At 38.9% G+C, this 24847-nt stretch overlaps 1 protein-coding gene across 1 annotated transcript in view; it reads left to right on the top strand.

Moving 5' to 3' along the window:
- Nucleotides 1-3331: 3331 nt before the first annotated feature.
- MTPN (myotrophin) overlaps nucleotides 3332-24847 on the top strand; it is a 73608-nt gene continuing 52092 nt past the window's right edge. The window contains exon 1 of the mRNA XM_061165877.1: nucleotides 3332-3615. Within this exon, the coding sequence (XP_061021860.1) occupies nucleotides 3544-3615 (72 nt within the window). The 5' untranslated portion in view covers nucleotides 3332-3543. The remainder of the gene's footprint in view (nucleotides 3616-24847) is intronic.

Genomic DNA, 24847 nt, shown 5'->3' with positions numbered 1-24847 from the left:
GTTTTTGGTTTTAGTGACAGGGTGCTTGGTGATGTCATTCACAGAGAAGGGATGGTCTAGGGGACAACTAAATTTAGAATATAGAAGAGACCAAATCCTATTTTGAACATATTAAGTCTGAAACATTCAAATGAGTAAGAAGTTAAATAGCAGAATGGATCACATAAGAGAAGTCTGGGCTAGAGAAATAAATCAAGCGCTTTCAGCAGGATGTAACTCAGAGATCACACAGAGATCACTCACAGAGTTAGAAAAGACATATAGGAACTTCCGGAGTTACCCAACAAACTCATTCCTGAGATTTGTTTCCAGAAATGTATCATTGTTAGGTATGTGAACTTGTCTTTCTAATTGTCAGAAAGGAAAATTAACAGAATAACAATCAAGGTAGCTATTAAATATTTGGAGATTTTTTCTATTTTTCTTTTGGTTTGAATCCTATCTCTATTTGCTATTGCTAAATCATAGGGCTTCCTGGGTGGTGTGAGTGGCAAAGAACCCACCTGCCAACTCAGGAGAGGTGGGTTCCATCCCTTGTTTGGGAAGATCCCTTGGAGGAGGGCACAGCAGCCCACTCCAGTATTCATGCCTGGAGAATCCCATGGACAGAGGAGTCTGGCAGGCCACAGGCCATGGGGTTGCAAAGAGTTGGACATGACTGAAGTGATTTAGCCACACACGCACAAATCATAGGTGATATATATGCATGCATTGAACACTGTTCTCATACCCACTTAACATACATGGAAAACTGTACAGAGAAGGGTTAAATAACTTGCCTGAGGTGACACAGAATTAATATAGTTTGGGTCCTTTATTAAAACTAACCATTCTGGTTCCAGTATGTTTTCTGATCCCCTATACTATACAGCAAGCCTAGAAAAGTAGCTTGGTTTATCATTTATCCGTTTCAGTTCAGTCCAGTTCAGTCGCTCAGTTATGTCTGATTCTGCGACACCATGAACCGCAGTACGCCAGGTCTCCCTCCCCATCACCAACTCCCGGAGTTTACCCAAACCCATGTCCATTGAGTAGGTGATGCCATCCAACCATCTCATCCTCTGTCAGCCCCTTCTCCTCCTGGCTTCAATCTTTCCCAGCATCAGGGTCTTTTCAAATGAGTCAGCTCTTTGCATCAGGTGGCCAAAGTATTGGAGTTTCAGCTTCAACATCAGTCCTACTAATGAACACCCAGGACTGATCTCCTTTAGGATGGACCGGTTGGATCTCCTTGTAGTCCAAGGGATTCTCAAGAGTCTTCTCCAACACTGCAGTTCAAAAACATCAATTCTTCAGTGCTCAGTTTTCTTTATAGTCCAAGCTCACATCCATACATGTCCACTGGAAAAACCATAGCCTTGACTAGATGGACCTTTGTTGACAAAGTAATGTCTCTGGCTTTTCAATATGCTGTCTAGGTTGGTCATAACTTTCCTTCCAAAGAGTAAGCGTCTTTTAATTTCATGGCTGCAATCACCATCTGCAGTGATTTTGGAGCCCAGAAAAATCAAGTCAGCCACTGTTTCCCCATTGATTTGCCATGAAGTGATGGGATCAGATGCCATGATCTTAGTTTTCTGAATGTTGATCTTTAAGCCAACTTTTTCACTCTCCTCTTTCACTTTCATCAAGAGGCTCTATAGTTCTTCTTCACTTTCTGCCATAACGGTGGTGTCATCTACGTATCTGAGGTTATTGACATTTCTCCTGGCAATCTTGATTCCAGCTTGTGCTTCCTCCAGGCCAGCATTTCTCATGATGTACTCTGCATATAAGTTAAATAAGCAGGGTAACAATGGGTCATAAATAATAGACTATATATATATACACACACATATATACATATATATACATATAATTGTACCAATAAGAGTTTTTATTGGCTCTGTGTTGATATGTGCGCACCTGGATCATTAGGGTTAAAGCACAATTCACCTAGTGGCTGTGCCCCAGGTTATTACCGTCAGTCTCTAGGAAAAGTGGAACTGGTTTTGCTAGAATGGTCCTGAAGCCTCAAAGCAAAAGAACAAAAATTTTTAAAACAAAACAAAAGCACAATTTTTTTTACAAATACAAATTGCACCGGTCAGTTAAGTCTGCCCTGTCATATGGCATCAAACTGAAGTCTTAAGTCTCTGGACATCATTTGCAGTTGGGGAGATGAGTCAAGTTTTTCCCTCCATAGAACATTATGTGTAGTATTGACACACAGTATTCACATTGTTGTCTTAACTATGGAAGAGTTCCTTGAGGGCAGTAACTGTTTTATGCCACATTTTTTCTTTTTTTTTAATCTCCTTGGAAGAAAAGTTATGAGCAACCTAGACATCATATTAAAAAGCAGAGACATTACTTTGCCAACAAAAGTCCATCTAGTCAAAGCTACGGTTTTTCCAGTGGTCATGTATGGATGTGAGAGTTGGACTATAAAGAAAACTGAGCACCAAAGAACTGATGCTTTTGAACTGCAGTGTTGGAGAAGACTCTTGAGAGTCCCTCGGACTGCAAGGAGATCCAACCAGTCAATCCTAAAGGAAATCAGTCCTCAATACTCATTCAGGAAGGACTGATGCTGAAGCTGAAACTCCAGTACTTTGGCCACCTGATGCAAAGACCTGATTCATTGAAAAAGACCGTGATGCTGGGAAAAATTGAAGACAGGAGGAGAAGGGGACGACAGAAGGTGAGATGGTTGGATGGCATCACCGTCTCAATGGACATGAGTTTGAATAAGCTCGGGAGTTGGTGGTGGACAGGGAGGCCTGGCGTGCTGCAATCCATGGAGTTGCAGAGTCCGACGCGACTGAGCAACTGAACTGAACCTTTTTTTCTTTTTAAAGTGTATTCTCTGGGCTTAGCAGAGTCTGACATGTAGTAGGAGCCCAAGGATGCTCAATAGTGGAGGAAGGAAAGGAAAGATCAAGGAAGGGAAGGAAGGTGAAAAGGAGGGAAGGAGGGAAAAGAAAAGGGCAGGAATTCAAATCAGACATTTCTCCTGAACATTTAGAAGGTGAGCAGGGTGCGCTCCGACATTGCGAATTGTTTTTTTAAGTTTTTCCCATTCACGCCGCACAGTTCCTCCACTAGCGCTCTGGCCCTTCTCAACCTCCAACCCAGTTTTCTGGCCTCGCAGACACGCCCACTGCTCCCCGACCAGCGCTGTCCGGACGGCTCACTCACTGCGTCTGCGCACGCGGAGCGCTCCACCGCGGGCTTTCGGGGCGGGGTCCCGAGCAGGGCGTTTCGCCGCGGGGAAGAGGAAGAGGAAGTTGGGGGACGGTCCTAGCCGGGAGTGAACCGGAAGTGCAAGCGCTCCTGCTTCTCCTCGGCCAGGCGGAACCTGCTCTGCTGGGCCCGGTGGCCTCAAAAAAAAAAAAAAAAACTTTTCTTTCTCCCGCCCTAACGGTCGCCGCGGCCAACTGCCTCGCCCGCCTGGCCGCCTACCCTGCCTTCTCTTCTGTGCGGCTACCGCGCGGCCCTGTGTCCCTCTCGCCCGGCGGTATCCGCTTGCTGTCCGGCCAGCCGGCCCGCCCCGCTGCAGTGATGTGCGACAAGGAGTTCATGTGGGCCCTGAAAAACGGAGACCTGGATGAGGTGAAAGACTATGTGGCCAAGGTAGGTGGGGGAATGAGTGGAGTCGGCGAGAGCACGGAGGTGGGATGGAGAGGAGGCTGAGGAAGCGGGGGCGACCTCCTGGATGGAGGTGGCGCGGAGAGAGTGGGAGGCCGGGAGCGTCTAAAGCCGAAAACTGGGTCCACAGAAAACGGTCGCATTCTGGGTCAAATAACTGCCGTGGTGACACAGAGCCTTGCCTTCCTGGTTTCTCGGGGGTTGGGGAGAGTGGGTGACCAGCTCTTCTAGAGTCGCTTATGAGCACTGAGGACTTGAGTTCGGCCCTCTTCGACGCCAACATTACTTCCAGCTTTCCTTTGGATGAGGTAATTCTCCATCTTGGACCTGCCCACTACTGAATGAAGTAACTTAAGTGATTAGAATCAGAGTAACATTTTCTATGTAACTTTGGGCCTGTTATGAATTTAAAGTGTTCCTTGACCGTGAAAGGAAAAAAAAAAAAAAAGAGCACCAAAAATAGCAATAGTTAAAATGCTGAAACTTGGTGTCACTTCACTGTGAACTCTTAACTTTGGGTGTGGCCTCTTTCCTCTCCCCGGCTGCAATGAATAACTTAATTTGCTTCCAGTGGTCAGGTTGTCAGTTAGCATCTGGGAGTGTTTAAGATACTTGAGCAGTTTTCAAACCAGCGGGTTAACTTCAGTGATTGCATCTTTCTCCTAGATTCCATCAGAAGTGCTTACATGTGTAATAAAAAAGTAATGTAGTTTAGTCATAGTACATTTAGAGGGAAAATCATGATGAAGAAAGCTAATCTCAAACCTAAACCCAAATGTGAATCCACGTTGTGATGGAGTGGTAAACTTAAAATTCCAGTGGCCTGCCTTTGGGCCCTGAAATTATGCCTTGTGTAATTATGAGAGAATTTACGTGTGATTCTAGTATGGTGATGATCTAAAAAGAAATCTTCCAAAATAAATAAGACTTTATTACATAAATACGGAGCACATTTTGTTTCTAAAATGTATAACGTTGTGACATGATCATGGAGGGCATCTTGCTCAACTTCTAAAAGCTTGAGAATCTGATCCAGCTTCTAGTTCTTCAAAGGCTGTGACCACTGGTATATGATACTGTGTTTCTGCTTCACAGTGGAGTGTTAGAAGCAAGTAAGCAAAAGCAGAGTTTCTTAAAACTTACAGGATTGTGCAGGGCAAGCTACTGTTAGTTTTTACTCTGTTTAGTACCATTACAATCTAGACTTTCCACATGCAGATTATCTTCTTAGTCCTTTGAGATGGATTTTTAGGATACAGTTAACTGCCTTCAGCTAGTGGGAGCCTGAAACCAGTCTTTTCGGATGTTTCAATGTAAGGTTAAAGGAAAGAAATTACTTGAAACTCTTCATGGTATGATTCCAGTGGTGAGACACTGCATGCAGTACTCTGGAAGTGAGTGGGCTCTTGTTTTTCTGTTAATGGTGGCACCTAGTTTATTTGATATTCTTGAGATTTGAAAAGTTAAGGACTGAGTTTGCAGCTACAAAAATAACATAGTGTCTTTACATAGTGTCTTCCTGTTACATTATCCTTGTGAGTCTTGTGAAGTAAATCTTTTTATTAGTCCCATTTTACAGATAAGATTACTGAGATACAGGGTGCATAAGAAAAAAAAAAAAAATCTAGTTACAGAGATAACAAATGAAGGCAGAACTAAACTGATGACTCCCAGACTTAGACTCTTTCACTGCTCCTTGCAGTCTCACAATCTAAACTGTAATAGTGAAAATTTATGATACCAAAATCTCTAGCAGGACATTTCCAAGGTCCACATCCAGGCAAATTATGCACAGTTTTCAATCACACAAAAACATTTGTGTAAAAATAAGTGCCAGTAACAATGGATTAATTTATTTTCAGTTTTTAAGTTAGGTCATTCTGTTCTGTTTAATTTTGATTTTTCCCTAATACGACCATACTGCCTACACTCATTAACAAAAAAGATGTGCATAAGAGGGAAGGATAGACATCAAAAGAAAGTATTAAGAACTGATTTATCCAAAAAAGTAATTCTTTGAACAGATGATGGAGCTTTTTCTTTTCTTAGTTTTTATCGAGTAAAAACTAAGACACTGTTGAGTCTCTTAAAATATCTTTTGTTTTGTTAATGAAAAATGAAAAAAAACAAAACAGCCAAAAACTAGCCCTCCATTTTTAACTGACTGAGCTCTCCTCTTGTGCCTTTTTATATTTCAAGTCCTCCTAACATGGTTTCTTCCACCCAGCCTCCATCTTCCCTGCTTATTCATTGATTCACCTTTTTCATCTGGTGGGCAGTCATTATTATTTTCTAAGTTTATGTGATCTATATTTATCTGAGTTGTGTACAAAGAAAGTACATAAAGAACACGTCTTGTTGTCTAGTTTTCCTTCTAAGGGATGAGAATCTTTAAAATACTCTCCTGAGTACACCTGTGAAGATCTCTCACATTGTTAACATATAAGAATGGACCTGTAGATGAAGCGGTTTAGTATTTTTCCGTAAAATAAAAGCAATAATTGTACTTTTTTACTGACTTCTGACTTCTGTACAGAAGTCTGGAGTATGGATAGGCATAAATTGTTGGCTTGGGGTGAATTCTTGAATTCTGAAAAATAAATTCAAAGTTCCAAAACCATTGAAAATTACATGTTGCTAAATGAAAAAAGCAACATATAAAGAAAAACAGATTATTCCACGTTACATGCTTATCTGAATCATCATTAAAACAGTATCTGAAGCAGTTTGGTTTCTTGACTGACCTAAACACTATATTTACTTAATTCTTCCATTTTTATTGGGCACTCTTCAGGCCCCCAACACTTTGCTAATCTTGGCATGATAGTGATGCTCAGAAAACTTAAACATTAATGTTCAGCTGACCTCTGGAAAAAGCATTCATACTTATAAGGTAGCATGTAGATTAAAAGTAACATGTCACATATAACAGTTTGTTCAATTGGAAAACAACTGAAAAACACGAAGTAAGGATGTTCATCGGCAATGGTAGTAGTATTCACCGTTTTCAATCTGTGTGATTCATATGAATGTCTTATTTTTGCCTTCCATTTCTGCCTTTATGTTAATTTCTCCCATTGGAGTTAATTCGACCTTCATTTGAGCTCCAGACTTAGTAAATAACTGCGTTCAGATAAATCCTGAATGTTTCTATTTTTCTTGTCCACCTTCCGACTAATGACTTCATGACCCAACCATTTGCCCAAACTAGAAATTGGGGAATTTCCCCAACTTTTTGAGTTTAAGGAAATCAAGACTACCTTATTTCTTAGTTCCTTTCTCTTAACATCACTACTTTAAATTAATTGCTACTTAACCACCTGGACTGTATTTTCCTTGACTGTCATTTGCGTCTCTTCCCTGGTCAGCTGGAACATCTCAGCTGGAGGAACCTCTATGTAATAGGAATCTGAGCGTCTTTTTCAGCTCACCTCCTTCATTACCCTTATACTTTCGTGATTCCCCATTATTTATTTTTAAAAGGGCCAACTCCTCCTTGGTTTGGCATCCCAGTTCATGAAGATCTGGCCTTTTTAAATGCTCCTCTCTACACGTGCTCTGTTCCACACCTCACCAAGGTGTTTCTTACTTGTGTATTTTCTTCACCTGTGATCTTTCATCCTTCTTGACCCAGTCAGCTCACCTCAGTCCCTAAGTCCTACCTGGTGAGCTGTTTATCCTCTTAGCTTAACTATCACCTCCTCCAGAAAGGCATTTTGACTTCAAATGGAGTGCTGCTGGCTTCTACTGTTTCACTTACCAAATTGCTATGATTTTGTTTGTGTGTCTGTCTTTAATTAAAGGCTGTGAGCCTCTGGAGGATAGATACATATATCCTTTTTCATCTTTGTATATCCAGTATGGTGCCAAGGAATTTCACACATTAAAAGCATATGTTCCAAATAAGAAATCCTTTATATTCGTAACTTCACTGTAGTTTTAACATCCTGCATTAGTTATGTAATGATAATTATCATCGACAGGATGACTTATTTTGGCAGGTACTGGAAAGTACTCTGTAAGATTTTTACCTCAATTTTCATTTGCCTTTTACCACAGCATTTCAGTATAGGTAATTGCATTCCCATTTTAAAGATGAGGAAATTGAAGCTAAAGAGAAGTAACTTAACAAGATCACAAAATAAGTAACATACCTGGGATTTAAACACAGAGCTGTCTCTACAGCCCATATTTTTTTCACCAGATCGATTTGCCATGAAATGGTTATCTGGCTTCTTAGCTCACAGTAATTTAGCGTGAGCACATTAAGAAGATGAGAAAGGGGCTTGCAAAAGGCAAGCACAAGTTATTTGATTGTGAATAAGGATATAGTAAAATGGCTATAGTTTTTAAAAATGTTAACTGTTTACTTTTAAAATTGTTACATTTGGAAATAATTAGCATGGAGACTTCTCTATAAACTTTAAGTCTTGTCAGGTGCTATCTTAAAGTGTTCCTAAGGAAACTGATTGATAGCTTGTGGAAACGTGTGTGCATGCACGTGCGCATGTTCAGTTGTGTCCGACTTTGCAACCCCATGGACTGTAGCCCGCCGGGCTCCTCTGTCCATGGAATTTTCCAGGCAAGAATACTGGAGTAGGTTGCCATTTCCTACTCCAGGGGATTTTCCTGACCAGGGATCTAACCTGCGTCTCTTGCATTTCCCGCATTGGCAGGCAGATTCTTTACTGCTGTGCCACCTGTGAAGCCCTCATAGTCATACATAATCTTATCATTTATATTAGTAATTATCCTGTAGAAAAAGTTAAGTTGTGTCTGTTTGCTTTAAGAAGAAACAAAAATTAACTGAGGTATTGAGATTTCTATTCAGAATGGTTTAAACAAATGGCACTTTTTTCAAAAAGTATGTTCTTAAAACTTTATTTGAATACTGTGAAGCCATGTAGAAGTGTAACTGCTTTTATTTATCACTCCAACCCATGAACATAGTTAATTTGTTAACCCAATATTAGCGATTTTAGAGATGAAGAAACAAAGCCAAAGGTTAAACAACTTGCCCAAGGTCGTAGAGCTCTTGAGTAACAAAGCTGAGATTTTAAGTCAGTCTCTCTGACGTAAAAGCTCTTGTTATGTAAGCATAACATTGACTTTCATTTTTCAATAATGCTGGATAACTCAGGGATGCTATATTATTGAGTATAATTAAGTATTAAAAATAATCACAGCAAGATGGTAATTATCCATTGAGACTACTTAGAGGTGAGCTTTGGGTTTAGTTTTGAGACTCCAGCTCTCAGGTGAAGGTTTGTGAGTTGTATGGATAAGTAGTTACCTTAGAATCTCCAGCAGGTCTGATATATGTACTCTTGTTTACCGGTGCTTCTGTTTCACTTGCTGTGAAACACTAGACATCAGGTCTCTCTCTAACTTCTCTTTCTCTGTGGTTTTCTTTCCCCTTCCAGCCCCTTTCTAGTTACACCTGCCTTTGACATTCTGATAGGTTGAAAAGCAACAATTGTTCATCTTGTGAGAGAAAAGGATCTCTTGAACCTGAGGAAAAGGTTCAACTCTAATCTTTAGAAATTGCATGACTTATTGGGATCACTTCACTTTCCTAATAGGCAGTTGAAAAGAGGTCCTGATTCAGACTATCTTGCATATATCAGTTTTACATAGTTTCCTCTTTTTTGTTTCTTTTTTAAATTACCAGTTTCTTTCTTGTAAAAATTTGTCACTGTGTTTAGGCCCTTTCTGCAGCAGGGCTTGTGACCCAATCAGAAAGCCAGTAGGTCAGCTTGTGTAAAAAGGTGCCCTCAGTAGATACAGAATAGTTTAGATACTTTTCTGTGTGTCTCTTACTTTGAATTGAAAATGAGAATATCTTTTTTACATTGCAAGAGGAGTGTTTACTCATATGTACATCAGCTATTTGTCATGTTTTGCTTTGAGATTCTAAACATCAAAAACTAGGGCAAACAAGTAAAAGTGTAATAAAGCTGATTTAAATTTTAAAATAGCATTCTTATTATTTAAGAGATGAAGCTGTATTGATATAATCATCAGTTCAGTTGCTCAGTCATGTTTGACTCTGTGGCCCCCTGGACTGCAGCAAGCCAGGCCTTCCTGTTAATAAAATGCAACAAAGTACCCCTTGCCCATTATCCCTACTGGAGTGCTTTTTTATTTAAAATACAGATTTTATTAGGTTTTTTTAAGACAGAGAAGTATAAAAAAAGACGAAATTTGGTCTGTAATTCTACTCTCTAGATAATTACTGTTAACTTTAAAAAGGGAAATTAACTCAGGTACAGATTAGAAAATACAGCATCTGTGGCTCTCTGTGCTAGTACCTATGAACAAAGTTAGCCGTTCTTAACAGGTTCACATAAGTAATTCCAGAAAAACATTGGAAAACCCACTTACTCCTCTTATTTCCCCACTTAAAAAAATTTCTATGCACACTTCTGCACTTTGCTTTTTTTAAATTCCTTAATAATTTATCTTAGGTTCCACATTACATTTATTCATCCCTGCTTTTTAAGTGGTACATATTATTCCACTTTATGGATATACCATAATTTAACTGATGCTCCATAATAAACATCTTTTTCTGGCTCACGTTACTGTGATTACCTTTATATATATATATAGATATATGTATGTATGTATGTATGTATGTGTATATACACCTTGACAGTTTCTGAGGCCATAGCTCTATGACCTTCCTGATGAGTTTTATCAACTTAGACACGAGTCAGTAGCACATGAGACTGACCATTCCCTAATGACATTGCATTTTTGCTATTTGAATAGGTGATTTGCATTTCTTTAATGAGGAAATGAAACATCAGAACTTTTAGCATTTGTATTCATTTCCTCAGATTTCTTGTTTATACCTTTGATTTTTCTAATAGGTAATTGGTCTGATTTTTTAAATTGATTTGTATGAGCCCTTTATAAATTGTTAGTTTTTTATCATACGTTTTGCAAGTATTTTTCCCAGTTTGTCTCTTGCCTCTTATCTTTTTTTGTTGTTTTACAGCAGTCTTTACTTTTTATGTGATTGAATTTGTTGCTTTTTCCCCTTTTTGTGACTTGGATTTTGTGTGCTATTTGAAGAGACTGTTTCTGCTCTATCAGATTATGAGTAAAGTTGGTCTTTTTTTCAGAACTTCTGTTTTTCTTTTTTTTTCTGTTTTAGACATGTGATCATTTCTGTTAATTATCTCACAGGAAGGTATGAAATGGGAATATAGTTGGTGTATTTTTTTTAAGACAATTTTCACATTTATTGTAATTCCTCTTTGCCTGCTAATCTGAACTATTATCTTTGTCATAAAGAGAATTCCAATGTTTCTTGCTCTTTTTCTATCCATAGTAAGCGATTTTAATGGTAGCTTCATAATATGTTTTAGTATGGGATAGAGCCATCTTCTCTCTTATATTCCCTTTAGAATTACTGCAATAGAATTTCTTTAAGAATTCTTCCTTTTTTTCTGTCATTTTAAGGAAACTGAGCATTTTTGGAACCGACCTTACCTTTAACCTATATGGCTTCATAAACATTGCATTTTCTTTTTCCTCGAATGCTTGCAGCTTGTGATCTGAAGACATGCTGCTTTAGATTTTAATTCTTAATGAAGTATCTCAAAGTAGGAAGGTATGGTACAGCATGGCAGTATTCTGTATCAAAGTATTTAGAACAGCAAAGTTCTGCTTAGGTAATCAAATCACAGCTGAATTGATAATTGAAGTGAAGTGAAGTTGCTCAGTCGCGTCCGACTCTTTGCGACCCCATGGACTGGAGCCTACCAGGATCCTCAGTCCATGGGATTTTTAATTTGATAAATAAGAATTACTTTATATTACTACATCCAGGCTACCTGTAGTAAGAAATGTGACTGAAAGTAATTTTTAGGCAGCTTGACTTACTTTTTTAGTCCACAAGACACTAATATGGGTGTGGAGGACCTGTGGTCAATGAAATCAACGAGAGAAGAAACAAAAATTTAAGCTGACCTGAGAGAATGAAGAGACAGAGGCACATTACCTTCAAGTTCCCCAGACCTGTACAATAACTACTGTATGTAAATATAACCTTGAGCTTCAGGAAAAGTTAAGATTTGATCTAACTTGATTTGGATGAGTTAGTTAACTGCTTAGAGCTTGAAATTCCTGAATTGGAGAAAATGGAGATAATGATACCTACTTAATATACGTAAACTGTAAACTATTTTCCTTGGAATACAGTGAGTGCCAATAAGTGTTAACCATTGTTATTAATAATGATAACCTAACATTTGTTTAGAAGCAAAACTACTTAAAGGTCATCTAGGCTACCTTCCTCATTTTGTAAATGAGGAAAAGTTAGATAGGAAAGGACTTGACTCAGATTATACTGCTAATTAGGATTAGGACTTCAGTTCACTTTTCTGACCCGAACAGGTGCCTGTTGCACTGCATTGCACTGTTTTCTCATGAAGTGCTTTATATAGCTATTACCACTGTTCTATTATTTTTTTGTTCCACTCTATTTGCTTGGTAAATTTCTGCTTATTTTTAAAGTTTTTGTTTTGCATAACATTTCCTGTGTTATTAATCTCTCGTTTATGCCAGTGTAGTATGCTAATAATACAGAGCTTTCTTGTTGTATTATGTTTTAGTGTAGAATTGCTTAAACTTAAGACTTATGGGCTTTGGGCTTGACTAACAAGTCATTGGATTTGAGTTTGAAAAACTGTAAGTGGCTTAAGAAACTCTTGCTCTATGGAATATCTCTCTTAAGTTTTGAATGTTCCAAGAGTTTTGTCTTAATGAATGGTTAAAAAAGCAAAGGTGCCAGGTATAGGAGTGTATCACTTGTTATTATTTAAATATTTGACTAATGCCTTTCAAACTGAGAACACAGAGACTCCCTCTCAAAATATTTCTGCAAGTCTCGATTTAATTTACAGTGTTTGTAGAGAGGCATTTGTTTTCTTGGGGGTGGACCTTGCAGCCTTTGAGCCCCTTCCTGCTTTTGAAGAGTTCCCTGCTATTTATATGGCTTCCCTGGTGGCTCAGAGGGTGAAGCAGTCTGCCTGCAGTGTGGGAGACCTGGATTCGATCCCTGAGTCGGGAAGATCTCCTGGAGAAGGAAATGGCAACCCACTCCAGTGTTCTTGCCTGAAGAATCCCATGGACAGAGGAGCCTGGTGTAGATTATAGTGCATGGGGTCACAGAATCAGACACGACTGAACGACTTCACTTTCTTTTCTGCTATTTATATATAGTATGAATCTTGGTGAAATGCAAGGCCCAACTCCCACTGCACAAGCAGAAAAGGACAAATAAATTGCTTTCTCTTGCCCAAAGTTTAGGAAATGGGCCCATAACCCAAACATGGCTAATTGGATGCTTTTATCTGGAGCGGATACTCAGACACAGGAAGAGACAGTGTCTGCAGTAAAGCATCCAGTTTCCAAAAGGAGAAGTAGTGCCTGTTGTGGCATCTTTTCTCTACCCAGGTGGTTCGTGTCACAGATTTTGATTTTGATTTCTTCCCTTTAAGCCTCCTCACTTGGTTCCTACCCATTTATTGAGTGTGGTTCTTCAAATGTCTCAGCAATTCTCAGAGCTGTTTTTAATATCTGTACATTTGTGTTGATGACTGTAAATTGGTTTCTGTTGCTTGCAGTTAAGAACCCTATATTAATGTTTACCTGCCTGTCTGCCCTGTTGTGCTGTATAGTTTTTGAAGTTAGAACTTATCTTTGTATTTCCAGTATTCATCACATCTCTTACCCACCTGTAGTTTACTTAAATTTGAGTTGAAGTATCTCCAGAAATTGACCCTTCCTTCGTTTTTTCCCAAAGCTTTTTTTTTTTACATATTCCTTTTTAAAACATATGTTCTTAGTATAAATAATATTTCATTTCCTCACTTAAACAAAGCTCAGTTTCAAACTACTCTGTTCACCTTTTCCATATTACTATAATAGTTATGAAAAACAGTAATAATGATAGCAGTTATATATAGCAGGTATAAAACAACTTCCACTTATAACCTCTCATGACAATCATTTTAGAATTTCATTAAGTATTTTCAAATTCTTAATTTCATTACAGCATTATTTACAATAGCCAAGATATGGAAGCAGCCTAAGCATCCATCAGTAGATGAATAAAGAAGCGTGTGCCATGTGTATATACGATGGACTATTACTCAGCCATAAAAAGAGAATGAAATAATATAATTTGGAGCAACATGGATTGACCTAGAGATTATCATATTAAGTGAAGTAAGTCAGAGAAAGACAAATACTGTATAGTTTCACTTATATGTGGAATCTAAAAAGCAAAATAAGTGAACAAAACCTAACAAATAAGATGCATAGATAACAGAGAACAAATAGGTGGTTGCCAGAGGGAAGGAGAGTGGGAGAGATGAGTGAAATAGGAGACGAAGAGTTATAATCTACCAGTTACAAAATAAATGTGTCACAGGAATGAAATGTACAGTGTAGTGAATATAGTTAATATGGTAATAACTTTATATGGTGACAGATGGTAACTATACGTACCATGGGTATTATTTTGAAATCTTTAGAAGTATGGTATCACTATGTTGTGCACCTGGAACTAACATAGTGTTATATGTAGGTCATTTATATTTCAGTTAAAAAATAAGATTACATATATGAAAAGAGCTTTTAGTAACAGCATTTGAAAATATCATTACTGAGAAAAACACTCAAATCTGTAAATAAGTCTTAAATGTGTTTCCGTTTTTCAGTTCATTTCAGTCGCTCAGTTCTGTTCAACTCTTTGCAACCCCATGGACTGCAGCCCACCAGCCTCCCTGTCCATCGCCAACTCCTGGAGTTTACTCAGACTCATGTCCATTGACTTGGTGATGCCATCCAACCATCTCATCCTCTGTCGTCTCCTTTTCCTCCCACCTTCAGTCTTTCCCAGCATCAGGGTCTTTTCAAATGAGTCAGTTCTTTGTATTAGGTGGCCAAAGTATTGGAGTTTCAGCTTCAGCATCAGTCCTTCCAGTGACTATTCAGGACTCATTTCCTTTAGGATGCACTGGTTGGATCTTCTTGCAGTCCAGGGGACTCTCAAGAGTCTTCTCCAACACCACAGTTCAAAAGCATCAATTCTTTGGTGCTCAGCTTTCTTTATGGTCCAACTCTCACAACCATACATGACCACTGGAAAAACCATAGCCTTGACTACACCAACCTTTGTTGGCAAAGTAATATCTCTGCTTTTTAATATGCTGTCTAGGTTGGTCATAACTGTTCTTCCAAGGAACAAGCATCTTTTAATTTCATGGCTGCAATCACCATCTGCAGTGATTTTGGAGCCCCCCAAAATAAAGTCTTCACTGTCTCCATTGTTTCCCCATCTATTTGCCACGAAGGAATGGGACCAAATGCCATGATCTTAGTTTTCTAAATGTTGAGTTTTAAGCCAGCTTTTTCACTCTCCTCTTTCACTTTCATCGAGAGGCTCTTTAGTTCTTCTTTGCTTTCTCCCATAAGGGTGGTGTCATCTGCATATCTGAGGTTATTGATATTTCTCCCGGCAGTCTTGATTCCAACTTGTGCTTCGTCCAACCCAGCATAGTACAGCATATGTACTCTGCGTATAAGTTAAATAAGCAGGGTGACAATATACAGCCTTGACATACTCCTTTCCCTATTTGGAACCAGTCTGTTGTTCCATGTCCAGTTCTAACTGTAGCTTCCTGACCTGCATACAGGTTTCTCAAGAGGCAGGTCAGGTGGTCTGGTATTCCCATCTCTTTCAGAATTTTCCACAGTTTATTGTGATCTCACACAGTCGAAGGCTTTGGCATAGTCAATAAAGCAGAAATAGATGTTTTTCTGGAACTCTCTTTTTCAGTGATCCAACAGATGTTGGCAATTTGATCTCTGGTTTCTCTGCCTTTTCTAAAACCAGCTTGAACATCTGAAAGTTCACGGTTCATGTATTGCTGAAGCCTGGCTTGGAGAATTTGAGCATTACTTTACTAGCATGTGAGATGAGTGTAATTGTGCGGTAGTTTGAGCATTCTTTGGCTTTGCCTTTCTTTGGGATTGGAATGAAAACTGACCTTTTCCAGTCCTGTGGACACTGCTGCATTTTCCAAATTTGCTGGCATATTGATTGCAGCACTTTCACAGCATCATCTTGTAGAATTTGAAATAGCTCCACTGGAATTCCATCACCTCCACTAGCTTTGCTCATAGTGATGCTTCATAAGGCCCACTTGACTTCACATTCCATGATGTCTGGCTCTAGGTGAGTGAGCACACCATTGTAATTATCTGGGTCGGGAAGATCTTTTGTATAGTTCTTCTGTGTATTCTTGCCACCTCTTCTTAATATCTTGTTTCTGTTAGGTCCATATCATTTCTGTCCTTTATTGAGCCCATCTTTACATGAAATGTTTCCTCTGATTTTCTTGAAGAGATCTCTAGTCTTTCCCATTCTGTTGTTTTCCTCTATTTCTCTGCACTGATCACTGAGGAAGGCTTTCTTATCTCTCCTGGCTATTCTTTGGAACTCTGCATTCAAATGGGAATATCTTTCCTTTTCTCCTTTGCTTTTCACTTCTCTTCTTTTCACAGCTATATGTAAGTCCTCCTCAGACAGCCATTTTGGTTTTTTGCATTTCTTTTTCTTGGGGATGGTCTTGATTCCTGTCTCCTGTACAGTGTCACAAACCTCCATCCATAGTTCATCAGGCACTCTATCAGATCTAGTCCCTTCAATCTTTTTCCTCACTTCCACTGTATAATTGTAAGGAATTTGGTTTAGGCTATACCTGAATGGTCTAGTGGTTTTCCCTACTTCAGTTTAAGTCTGAATTTAGCAATAAGGAGTTCATGATCTGAGCCACAGTCAGCTCCCGGTCTTGTTTTTGCTGACTGTATAGAGCTTCTGCACATTTGGCTGGAAAGAATATAATCAGTCTGATTTCAGTGTTGACCATCTGGTGATGTCCATGTGTAGAGTCTTCTCTTGTGTTGTTGGAAGAGGGTGTTTGCTATGACCAGTGTGTTCTCTTGGCAAAACTCTATTAGCCTTTGCCCTGCTTCATTCTGTACTCCAAGGCCAAATTTGCCTGTTACCCAGGGTGTTTCTTGACTTCCTACTTTTGCATTCCAGTCGCTTATGATGAAAAGGACATCTTTTTTGGGTGTTAGTTCTAGAAGGTCCTGTAGGTCTTCTTAGAACCATTAAGTTCAGCTTCTTCAGCATTACTGGTCGGGGCACAGACTTTGGATTACCATGATATTGAATGGTTTGCCTTGGAAACAAACAGAGATCATTCTGTCGTTTTTGAGATTGCATCAAGTACTGCATTTCAGACTCTTGTTTACTATGATGGCTACTCCATTTCTTCAAAGGGATTCCTGCCCACAGTAGTAGATATAATGGTCATCTGAGTTAAATTCACCCATTCCAGTCCATTTTAATTCACTGAGTCCTAAAATGTTGACATTCACTCTTGCCATTTACCTTGATTCATGGAGCTAATATTCCAGGTTCCTGTGCAACATTGCACTTTACAGTATTGAACCTTGCTTCCATCACCAGTCATATCTACAACTGAGTGGTGTTTTTGCTTTGGGTCCATCTCTTCATTCTTTCTGGACTTATTTCTCCACTGATATCCAATAGCATATTGGGCACCTACCAACCTGGGGAGTTCATCTTTCAGTGTCCTATCTTTGTCTTTTCATACTGTTTATGAGGTTATCAAGGTAAGAATACAAAGTGGTTTGCCATTCCCTTCTCCAGTGGACCACATTTTATCAGAACTTTCCACCATGACCTGTCTAACTTGGGTGACCCTACACAGCATGGCTCATAGTTTCATTGAGTTAGACAAGACTGTGGTCCATGTGATTAGATTGGTTCATTTTCTGTGATTGTGGTTTTCAGTCTGTCTGCCCTCTGATGAAGAAGGATGAAGAGGCTTATGGAAGCTTCCTGGTGAGAGAGACTGACTGAGGGGGAAACTGGGTGTTGTTCTGGTGGGTGTGGCCATGCTCAGTAAATCTTTAATCCAGTTTTCTGTTCATGAGTGGAGCTGTGTTCCCTCCTTGCTATTTACCTGGGGCCAAACTGTGGTGGAGGTAATGAAGATAATGGTGACCTCCTCCAGAAGGTCCCAGGCATGCACTGCTACACTCTGTGCCCCCAACCCTGCAGCAGGCCGCCACGACCCACGCCTCTGCCAGAGACTCCTGGACGCTCACGGGCAAGTCTGGTCAGTCTCCTGTGGGGTCCCTGCTCCTTTCTCCTGGGTCCTGGTGCACAAGGTCCTGTTTGTGCCCTCCAGGGGTCTATTTCCCAGTCCTGTGTAAGTTCTGGCAGCTCTGTGGTGGGGTTAATGGCGACCTCCTCCAAGAGGGCTTGTGCCATGCCCAGGTCTGCTGCACCCAGAGCCCCTGCGCCGTGGCAGTCCACTGCTGACCCGTGCCTCCACAGGAGACGCTCAAACACAGTTCTCTCTCAGTCTCTGCGGGGTCCCTGGGTCCTGGTGTACACAAGGTTTGTTTGAGCCCCCTGAGCGTCTCTGGCTGGAAAGGGGTTTGATTCTAAACGTGAATCTGCCCTCCTACCATCTTGCTGGGGCTTCTGCTTTGCCCTTGGGCGTGGGGTATCTCCTCATGGCCCGTCCAGCACCTACCATCTGACGTGGGGTATCGCCTCACAGTGCCGCACAGCCACCGCTCCTGACCTTGGACATGGGGTATGTCCATTTTACTTACTATGTATGTATTGATAATTGCTTTAAATTGTCATTTAATCCCAGTATAACTTGTTTTTAAAAATAAATAAATTAAAAAAAATTTTAAAAACCATACAGTCTCAGTAAAAGTAAAGATAGTTTTTATGCTCATTTCTTTGTGAAAAATAAAAATCATTTTTCTTTCATTGGTATTAGTGGACAAATATTAAAATATATACTTAATTCCGTACTTACATACTAAGTAGTACTTATGTACTACTACTAACATAGGTAGTAGTAGTTATATACTACTTCCAATATAAAAGCATGTGGACCATCAAACCAATAAAATTGAAAGCTTTCTAATCACAAACTAAGTCCTTGGAAAACACCTTTAGTGTTATTTTTAAAACCCTCTGAAGAAGAGTAATTATACTTCTACTCTTGTTTCCAGTAGACCTAGGTTTGACTCCCAATCCACCTGTTAACTTTGACCAGACTATTTAGTTTCATCAAACCTCAACTTTCCCATCTGAAAATAGGAATTATAATAGTACCCAATTCATATGTTTTAACCATAAATTTTATCCAAAAATTTTACCCAGTTTTAAAGGAGATAGTTAAGGTAAAATTTGGCAAAGCAATGCCTCACATACTGTAACTATATAGTAAATGTGTGCTGTTTTTGTTTTTTTACATAGACCATTTTCTTAGTGTCTCTTTTGGCTTAGGTTTTGTAGACCTTACAGTCTCTATCACAGCTTTTCATCTCTACTATTGTTCAAAAGCAGCTGTAGATGATATGTAAACATATGAGCGTGTCCAGTTATATCTTATTCACAAAAGTAGGCAGCAGACTAGATTTTGCACATGGTACATAGTTTCTTCACTGCTGTGTAACATTCAAGTTCCAAAAATTAGGTTGTCCAATAAACTAAATTTCATTTTTCCCCCTGGAGTTTTTGAGAACTAAAATAATTAAAATATATGATCAAATATAAAACTTATTTTGGGGATCAGCCTTTCCAAAAAAATTATCTTTATGGTTTAAAGATACTGAACTATAAGGAAAAGCAAGTCATGGAAAGCCATGTGTAGATTGGGGTAAGAGAAGAGAGGCTGAATGAAATTCTCTAAAAGTACTGAGCTTTTATTGTAAATTTGAACCTTAGGCAGGAGACCTAAAATTACTCTGAAAATTAGGAATCGTTACTTATAAACATGCAAACAGAAGCTAATTTAAATCTTAAAACTGAAAGGGAATTTTACAAAGTCTTTTTGGCTATCAAAGGTCATCCATCCTCAAAAATGTGCCAGAATTCTTCTCTTTCCAGCACTAGTGCCAGTCACACGACCTGGCTTGATTTCCAACTCTAGAAGTGAAAAAAAAGGCTAGTTAGCACAGTTCTCACTGGTTCATTCACAGTTCATTCAGCCAGTATCATTTGAGACCTGCAGTGTTGGCCAGTGTATTCAGTAACTTTTGAGGATGAGTTTTCTTGGGTAGGTTCTGATAAGAGGGTGTATGAAAGGGAAAGTTACTCGGTGTGTCCGACTCTTTACAACTCAGTGGACTCATCCATGGAATTATCCAGGTCAGAATACTGGAGTGGGTAGCTGTTCCCTTCTCCAGAGGATCTGACCCAGGAATCGAACTGGGGTCTCCTGCATTGCAGGTTGATTCTTTACCAGCTGAGCTACCAGGAAAGAACAAAAAGGGTGTTTAGGACCAACAATAAATAAGGTAGATAGTTATGTAGGTTCTCAATGAATTATTTCCCTGTTTATTATATGATATATGAATAAAATTTAGCAACTGTAAAAACACTTTAAGAAAACATACAATTGTATAAAAAGAATAAACAGCTGTAAGAGCCAAGAAGTTCTGTTTGGTTGCAGTATACAGGAGAATGAACGCTGTAGAACATCAGAGTGAGAATGGAAGGTAGTGAAATAAACGCCTTGTCCTTGAGTCCTTAGGCCAGCTATGGTCCCACATAATTAATGAACATACAGATGTGTATGAAATTTAATCGTTACCTCTACCCATAGGTCTTGTCTCCGTTTTATAGTTAGGGAAATGGAAAGTAAAGTTGCCTGCAGTTGAACAACTGATAAGTGGAAGGATTGGATTTGGTCTGACTCATTCTAGCAGAGTATTCTTTCTGCATCATTTGCATTGAAATGTTTCAGAACCACATTTGAAATACATAGATGGAAAAAATTGAAGATTGAGTGTTACAGTAAATAAAGCATTGTAACCAGCTTTTGCTGGTTAGGGAAGAACAATGTAAGTTTGAACTGATTAATAGAGATCCAAGTTTTCAGAAAAAAGACCCCAGATTGGAAATAAGAGGGTCCCTGTATTTCTGTTTAAAATTAATAAGCCCAAATGAGGAACAAGATAGATGCTGCTTGCTAAAATGATTAACTGAACTTTGTTTTTTGGTTTTTTTGTTTGTTTGTTTTTTAGTCTGTAAGTTTCTGGGCAAAATAACATTAATTGCTAAGAGGTTTAAAAAAATTTTCCTTTTACCTTTATATTATTACCTATGATGTTACTAGAAAACAGTGAAATAAGCAATTCTGTCAGGAATAAAAGATAGGAAGAAATATATTTAAGTTGTCATTCACATATGATGGTGACAAAAAAAAAAAAAACAATCTTAAGAAAGTATATATCCCCCCGCTTCTCACTCAACAAATTTCTGCAGAGACTATGCCTGAAATTTTAGAATTTTTCTTTCTCTTCTCTTGCCCCCCTCCTTTCTGTCTTTTCCCCATCTCTCTTCCTATCATGGGATTATTACAGATATTGTCTTTCAGAGTGTAGACCTTTGGAACAGAACACAGGGTATTTCCCTGGCTACATAAGTTTTTGGGAATTTATTCCCGTTACAGAGCTATGAATTAGTTTATTAGTTTATTGAAAATGAAGCTACTTTTTATCATACTAATCTTTTTTCCACATTCAGTTACTGCTATAATGTTTTGGAAGGACTTTCTTAATTTTGATAGTTTTTATTTATATAGAAATACGTATTTTGTTAAATTAAAAATTTTATACCTTCAGTTCAGTTAAGTCGCTTAGTCATGTCCGACTCTTTGCGACCCAATGAACCGCAGCATACCCGGCCTCCCTGTCCATCACCAGCTGCCGGAGTCTACCCAAATCCATGTCCATCAAGTCGGTGCTGCCATCCAACCATCTCATCCCCTGTTGTCCCCTTCTCCTGCCCTCAATCTTTCCCAGCATCAGGGTCTTTTCCAGTGAGTCAGCTCTTCACATCAGGTGGCCAAAGTATTGGAGTTTCAGCTTCAACATCAGTCTTTCCAATGAACACCCAGGACCAGTCTCCTTTCGGATGGACTGGTTGGATCTCCTTGCAGTCCAAGGGACTCTCAAGAGTCTTCTCCAACACCACAGTTCAAAAGCATTAATTCTTCGACGCTCAGCTTTCTTTAGAGTCCAACTCTCACGTCCATACATGACTACTGGAAAAACCATAGCCACCAGTAAAAAATTCTAATACTTCACATTTTCAATTATTAGGTTGGTACAAAAGTAATTGCAGTTTTGCATTGTTGAACTTTGCTGTTTGATATTAGAATACATTTCCAAATAAATGTGGTTATGTTATACATGATTTTAATGCACATTTCTCACTTTATATTTTTGCTAATGATTTATCACTTGCTGTGTTGTTGTTCAGTCACTAAGTCGTGTGTCCAGCTCTTTAGAACCCCATGGACTGTAGCATGCCAGGCTTCCCTGTCCTTCATTGTCTCCCAGAGTTTGCTGAAACTCATGTTCATTGAATCGGTGATGCCGTCCAACCATCTCATCTTCTGTCTCCCCCTTCTCCTCCTGCCCTCAATCTTTCCCAGCATCAGGGTCTTTTCCAGTGAGTCGGCTCTTTGCTTCACGTGGCCAAAGTATTGGGGCTTGAGCATCAGTCCTTCCAGTGAATATTCAGGGTTAATTTCCTTTAGGATTGACTGGTTTGATCTCCCTGCAGTCCAAGGGACTCACAGGAGTCTTCTCCAGCACCACAATTTGAAAGTGTATTTTATATTTATTTTAGACTAGGGAAATAATGTTAGACAGAAAGCAAATTTGAGTGATTTTCTTATTCGAGTTCAAAATGAGCTGTAAAGCAGCAGAGATAACACCCAACATCAACAACGCATTTGGCTTAGGAACTGCTAATGAATGTATAGTACAGTGGTGGTTCAAGAAGTTTTGCAAGGGAGACAAGAGCCTTGAAGATGAGGAAATGCAGTGATGGGCCATCAGAAGTTGACAACAACCAGTTGAGAGGATCATTGAAGCTGATCCTCTTACGGCTACAGGAGAAGTTGCAGAAGAACTCAACATTGACCACTGTACAATCATTCAGCATTTGAAGCAAATTAGAAAGGTAAAAAACTCAATAAGTGGGTGCGTCATGAGCTGACCGCAAAAAAAAAAAAAAAAATCGTCATTTTGAAGCGTCATCTTTTCTTATTCTGTGCAAGAACAACGAAACATTTATTGATCAGATTGTGACCTGCAACCAAAAGTACATTTTATACAACACCTGGCAACAACCAACTCAGTGGTTGGAGTGCGAAGAAGCTCCAAAGCACTTCCCAAAGCCAAATTTGCACCAAAATAGGTCATCGTCACTGTTTGGTGGTCTGCTGCCCATCTGATCCACTACAGCTTTCTGAATCCCAGTGAAACCATTACATTTGAGAAGTCTGCTCAGCAAATTGATGAGATGCACTGAAAACTGCACGCCTGCAGCCGGCATTGGTCAACAGAAAGGGCCCAGTTCTCCATGACAGCACCCAATGACTGCATGTTGCACGACCAACACTTCAAAAGAACTGGACTACAAGGTTTTGCCTCATCCATCATATTCACCTGACCTCTCACCAACTGACTATTACGTCTTCAAGTATCTCTACAACTTTTTTGCAGGGAAAACGCTTCCACAAATAGCAGGCGGCAGAAAATGCTTTACAAGAGTTCGTTGAATTCCAAAGCATGGATTTTTATGCTCCAGGAATAAACAGACTTATTTCTCATTGGCAAAAATATGTTGATTGTAATGGTTCCTATTTTGACTAATAAAGATGTGTTTGAGCCTAGTTATAGTGAAAGTGAAAGTCGCTCAGTCATGTCCGACTCTTTGCAACCCCATGGACGGTATAGTCCCTGGAATTCTCCAGGCCAGAATACTGAAGCGGGTAGCTGTTCCCTCCTCCAGGGTATCTTCCCAACCCAGGGATGGAACCCAGGCCTCCTGCATTGCAGGCAGATTCTTCACCAGCTGAGCCACAAGGGAAGTCCAAAACTGAATTACTTTCTCACCAGCCTGATAGAAGATACCCAACCCTAACCTGTTGCTTTTAAACCTGTTCTTCTTTCAGAAAAGAAAAGTGTGCTTTTAATAAGTAAATCAGCTATATAAAACTAATTTAAATGCCTGAAGTAGTCATTTTGGAAAGAAAAGAAAATTTGAAGATTCTGTGTAGGTATATAGATGGTATGTATGGGAACATATGGTAAGATTTGAGGCCTTAAATTATTGCAGGATTCCACTTTAAGGCTTTTTTTTGTTGGAAAGATAGATGCTTAACACTTTAACTGATTAAAAATACTTAAAAAGACTCACACATTTGCACTTAACATGTTTTCTGGCACACATTTTATTGATACCTCTTTGCCTTGTTTTAGTTCCGTGTGATGCTAATAAGTAAATTAATGAACATAAAGCCTGTAATTTGAATATATACTTTCAGAATCTTGAATAGTCTTAGGTTAAGAATCCCAGAGATGGAGATGCGTAATTATTTGTTAAACTGTGTTAAAAACACAGGACTTATTTTGTAGTTCTCTAATTCTTAAACAAGGTATATATGTTTTGTTTTTTACCATGAACAGTTTTGTTTTTTTCTTTTTGGCCAGATTCTCAGCCATTGCACTATGTCCACTACAAGTGAACTACAAGTGGTAGTACCTCTACAGGTGTTAGTGATTTTGTCAGTGAAAATAACCCTCAATTGGGAACATGTCTGAGGTGACTGATCCATTGGATTTTAGAAGGTGATCACTTTCATCAGGATCAGCCTAGTATGGATTTGTAGCTAGTAACAAAAAACTATTGTTTAAAACACATTCAAAATGTTTTATGAAACTGTGTCTTCATATATTACATTTATTAAACAGGTGTTCACTAAAATGATTATTTGTTATGGGTATCATTGTTCATTATTTTGAAATGAATTCATGTTTATAATATTGAGAGTTCAGTGCATTTGATGTGAGAGAACTTTACTGTTAACTTTGTAGAAACTATGTAGAGTAAGTGCATGTTGATTTTATTTTATACTTCTCAGACTTTATACCTTTTTGTTGTGCCATCTATTTTACTTGTATCATAAAGTTCCATATAAAGTACTTAAAGTACTGATATTATATATTTGAATCCATAGCTATGTTGTAATATATAACTCTGGTACTGTTTTAC

Source organism: Dama dama, chromosome 18 (assembly GCF_033118175.1).
Source record: "Dama dama isolate Ldn47 chromosome 18, ASM3311817v1, whole genome shotgun sequence".
Taxonomy (NCBI): domain Eukaryota; kingdom Metazoa; phylum Chordata; class Mammalia; order Artiodactyla; family Cervidae; genus Dama; species Dama dama.
The sequence above is the reverse complement of the archived record's forward strand: the minus strand, read 5'-3'. Positions and strand labels throughout refer to the sequence as shown.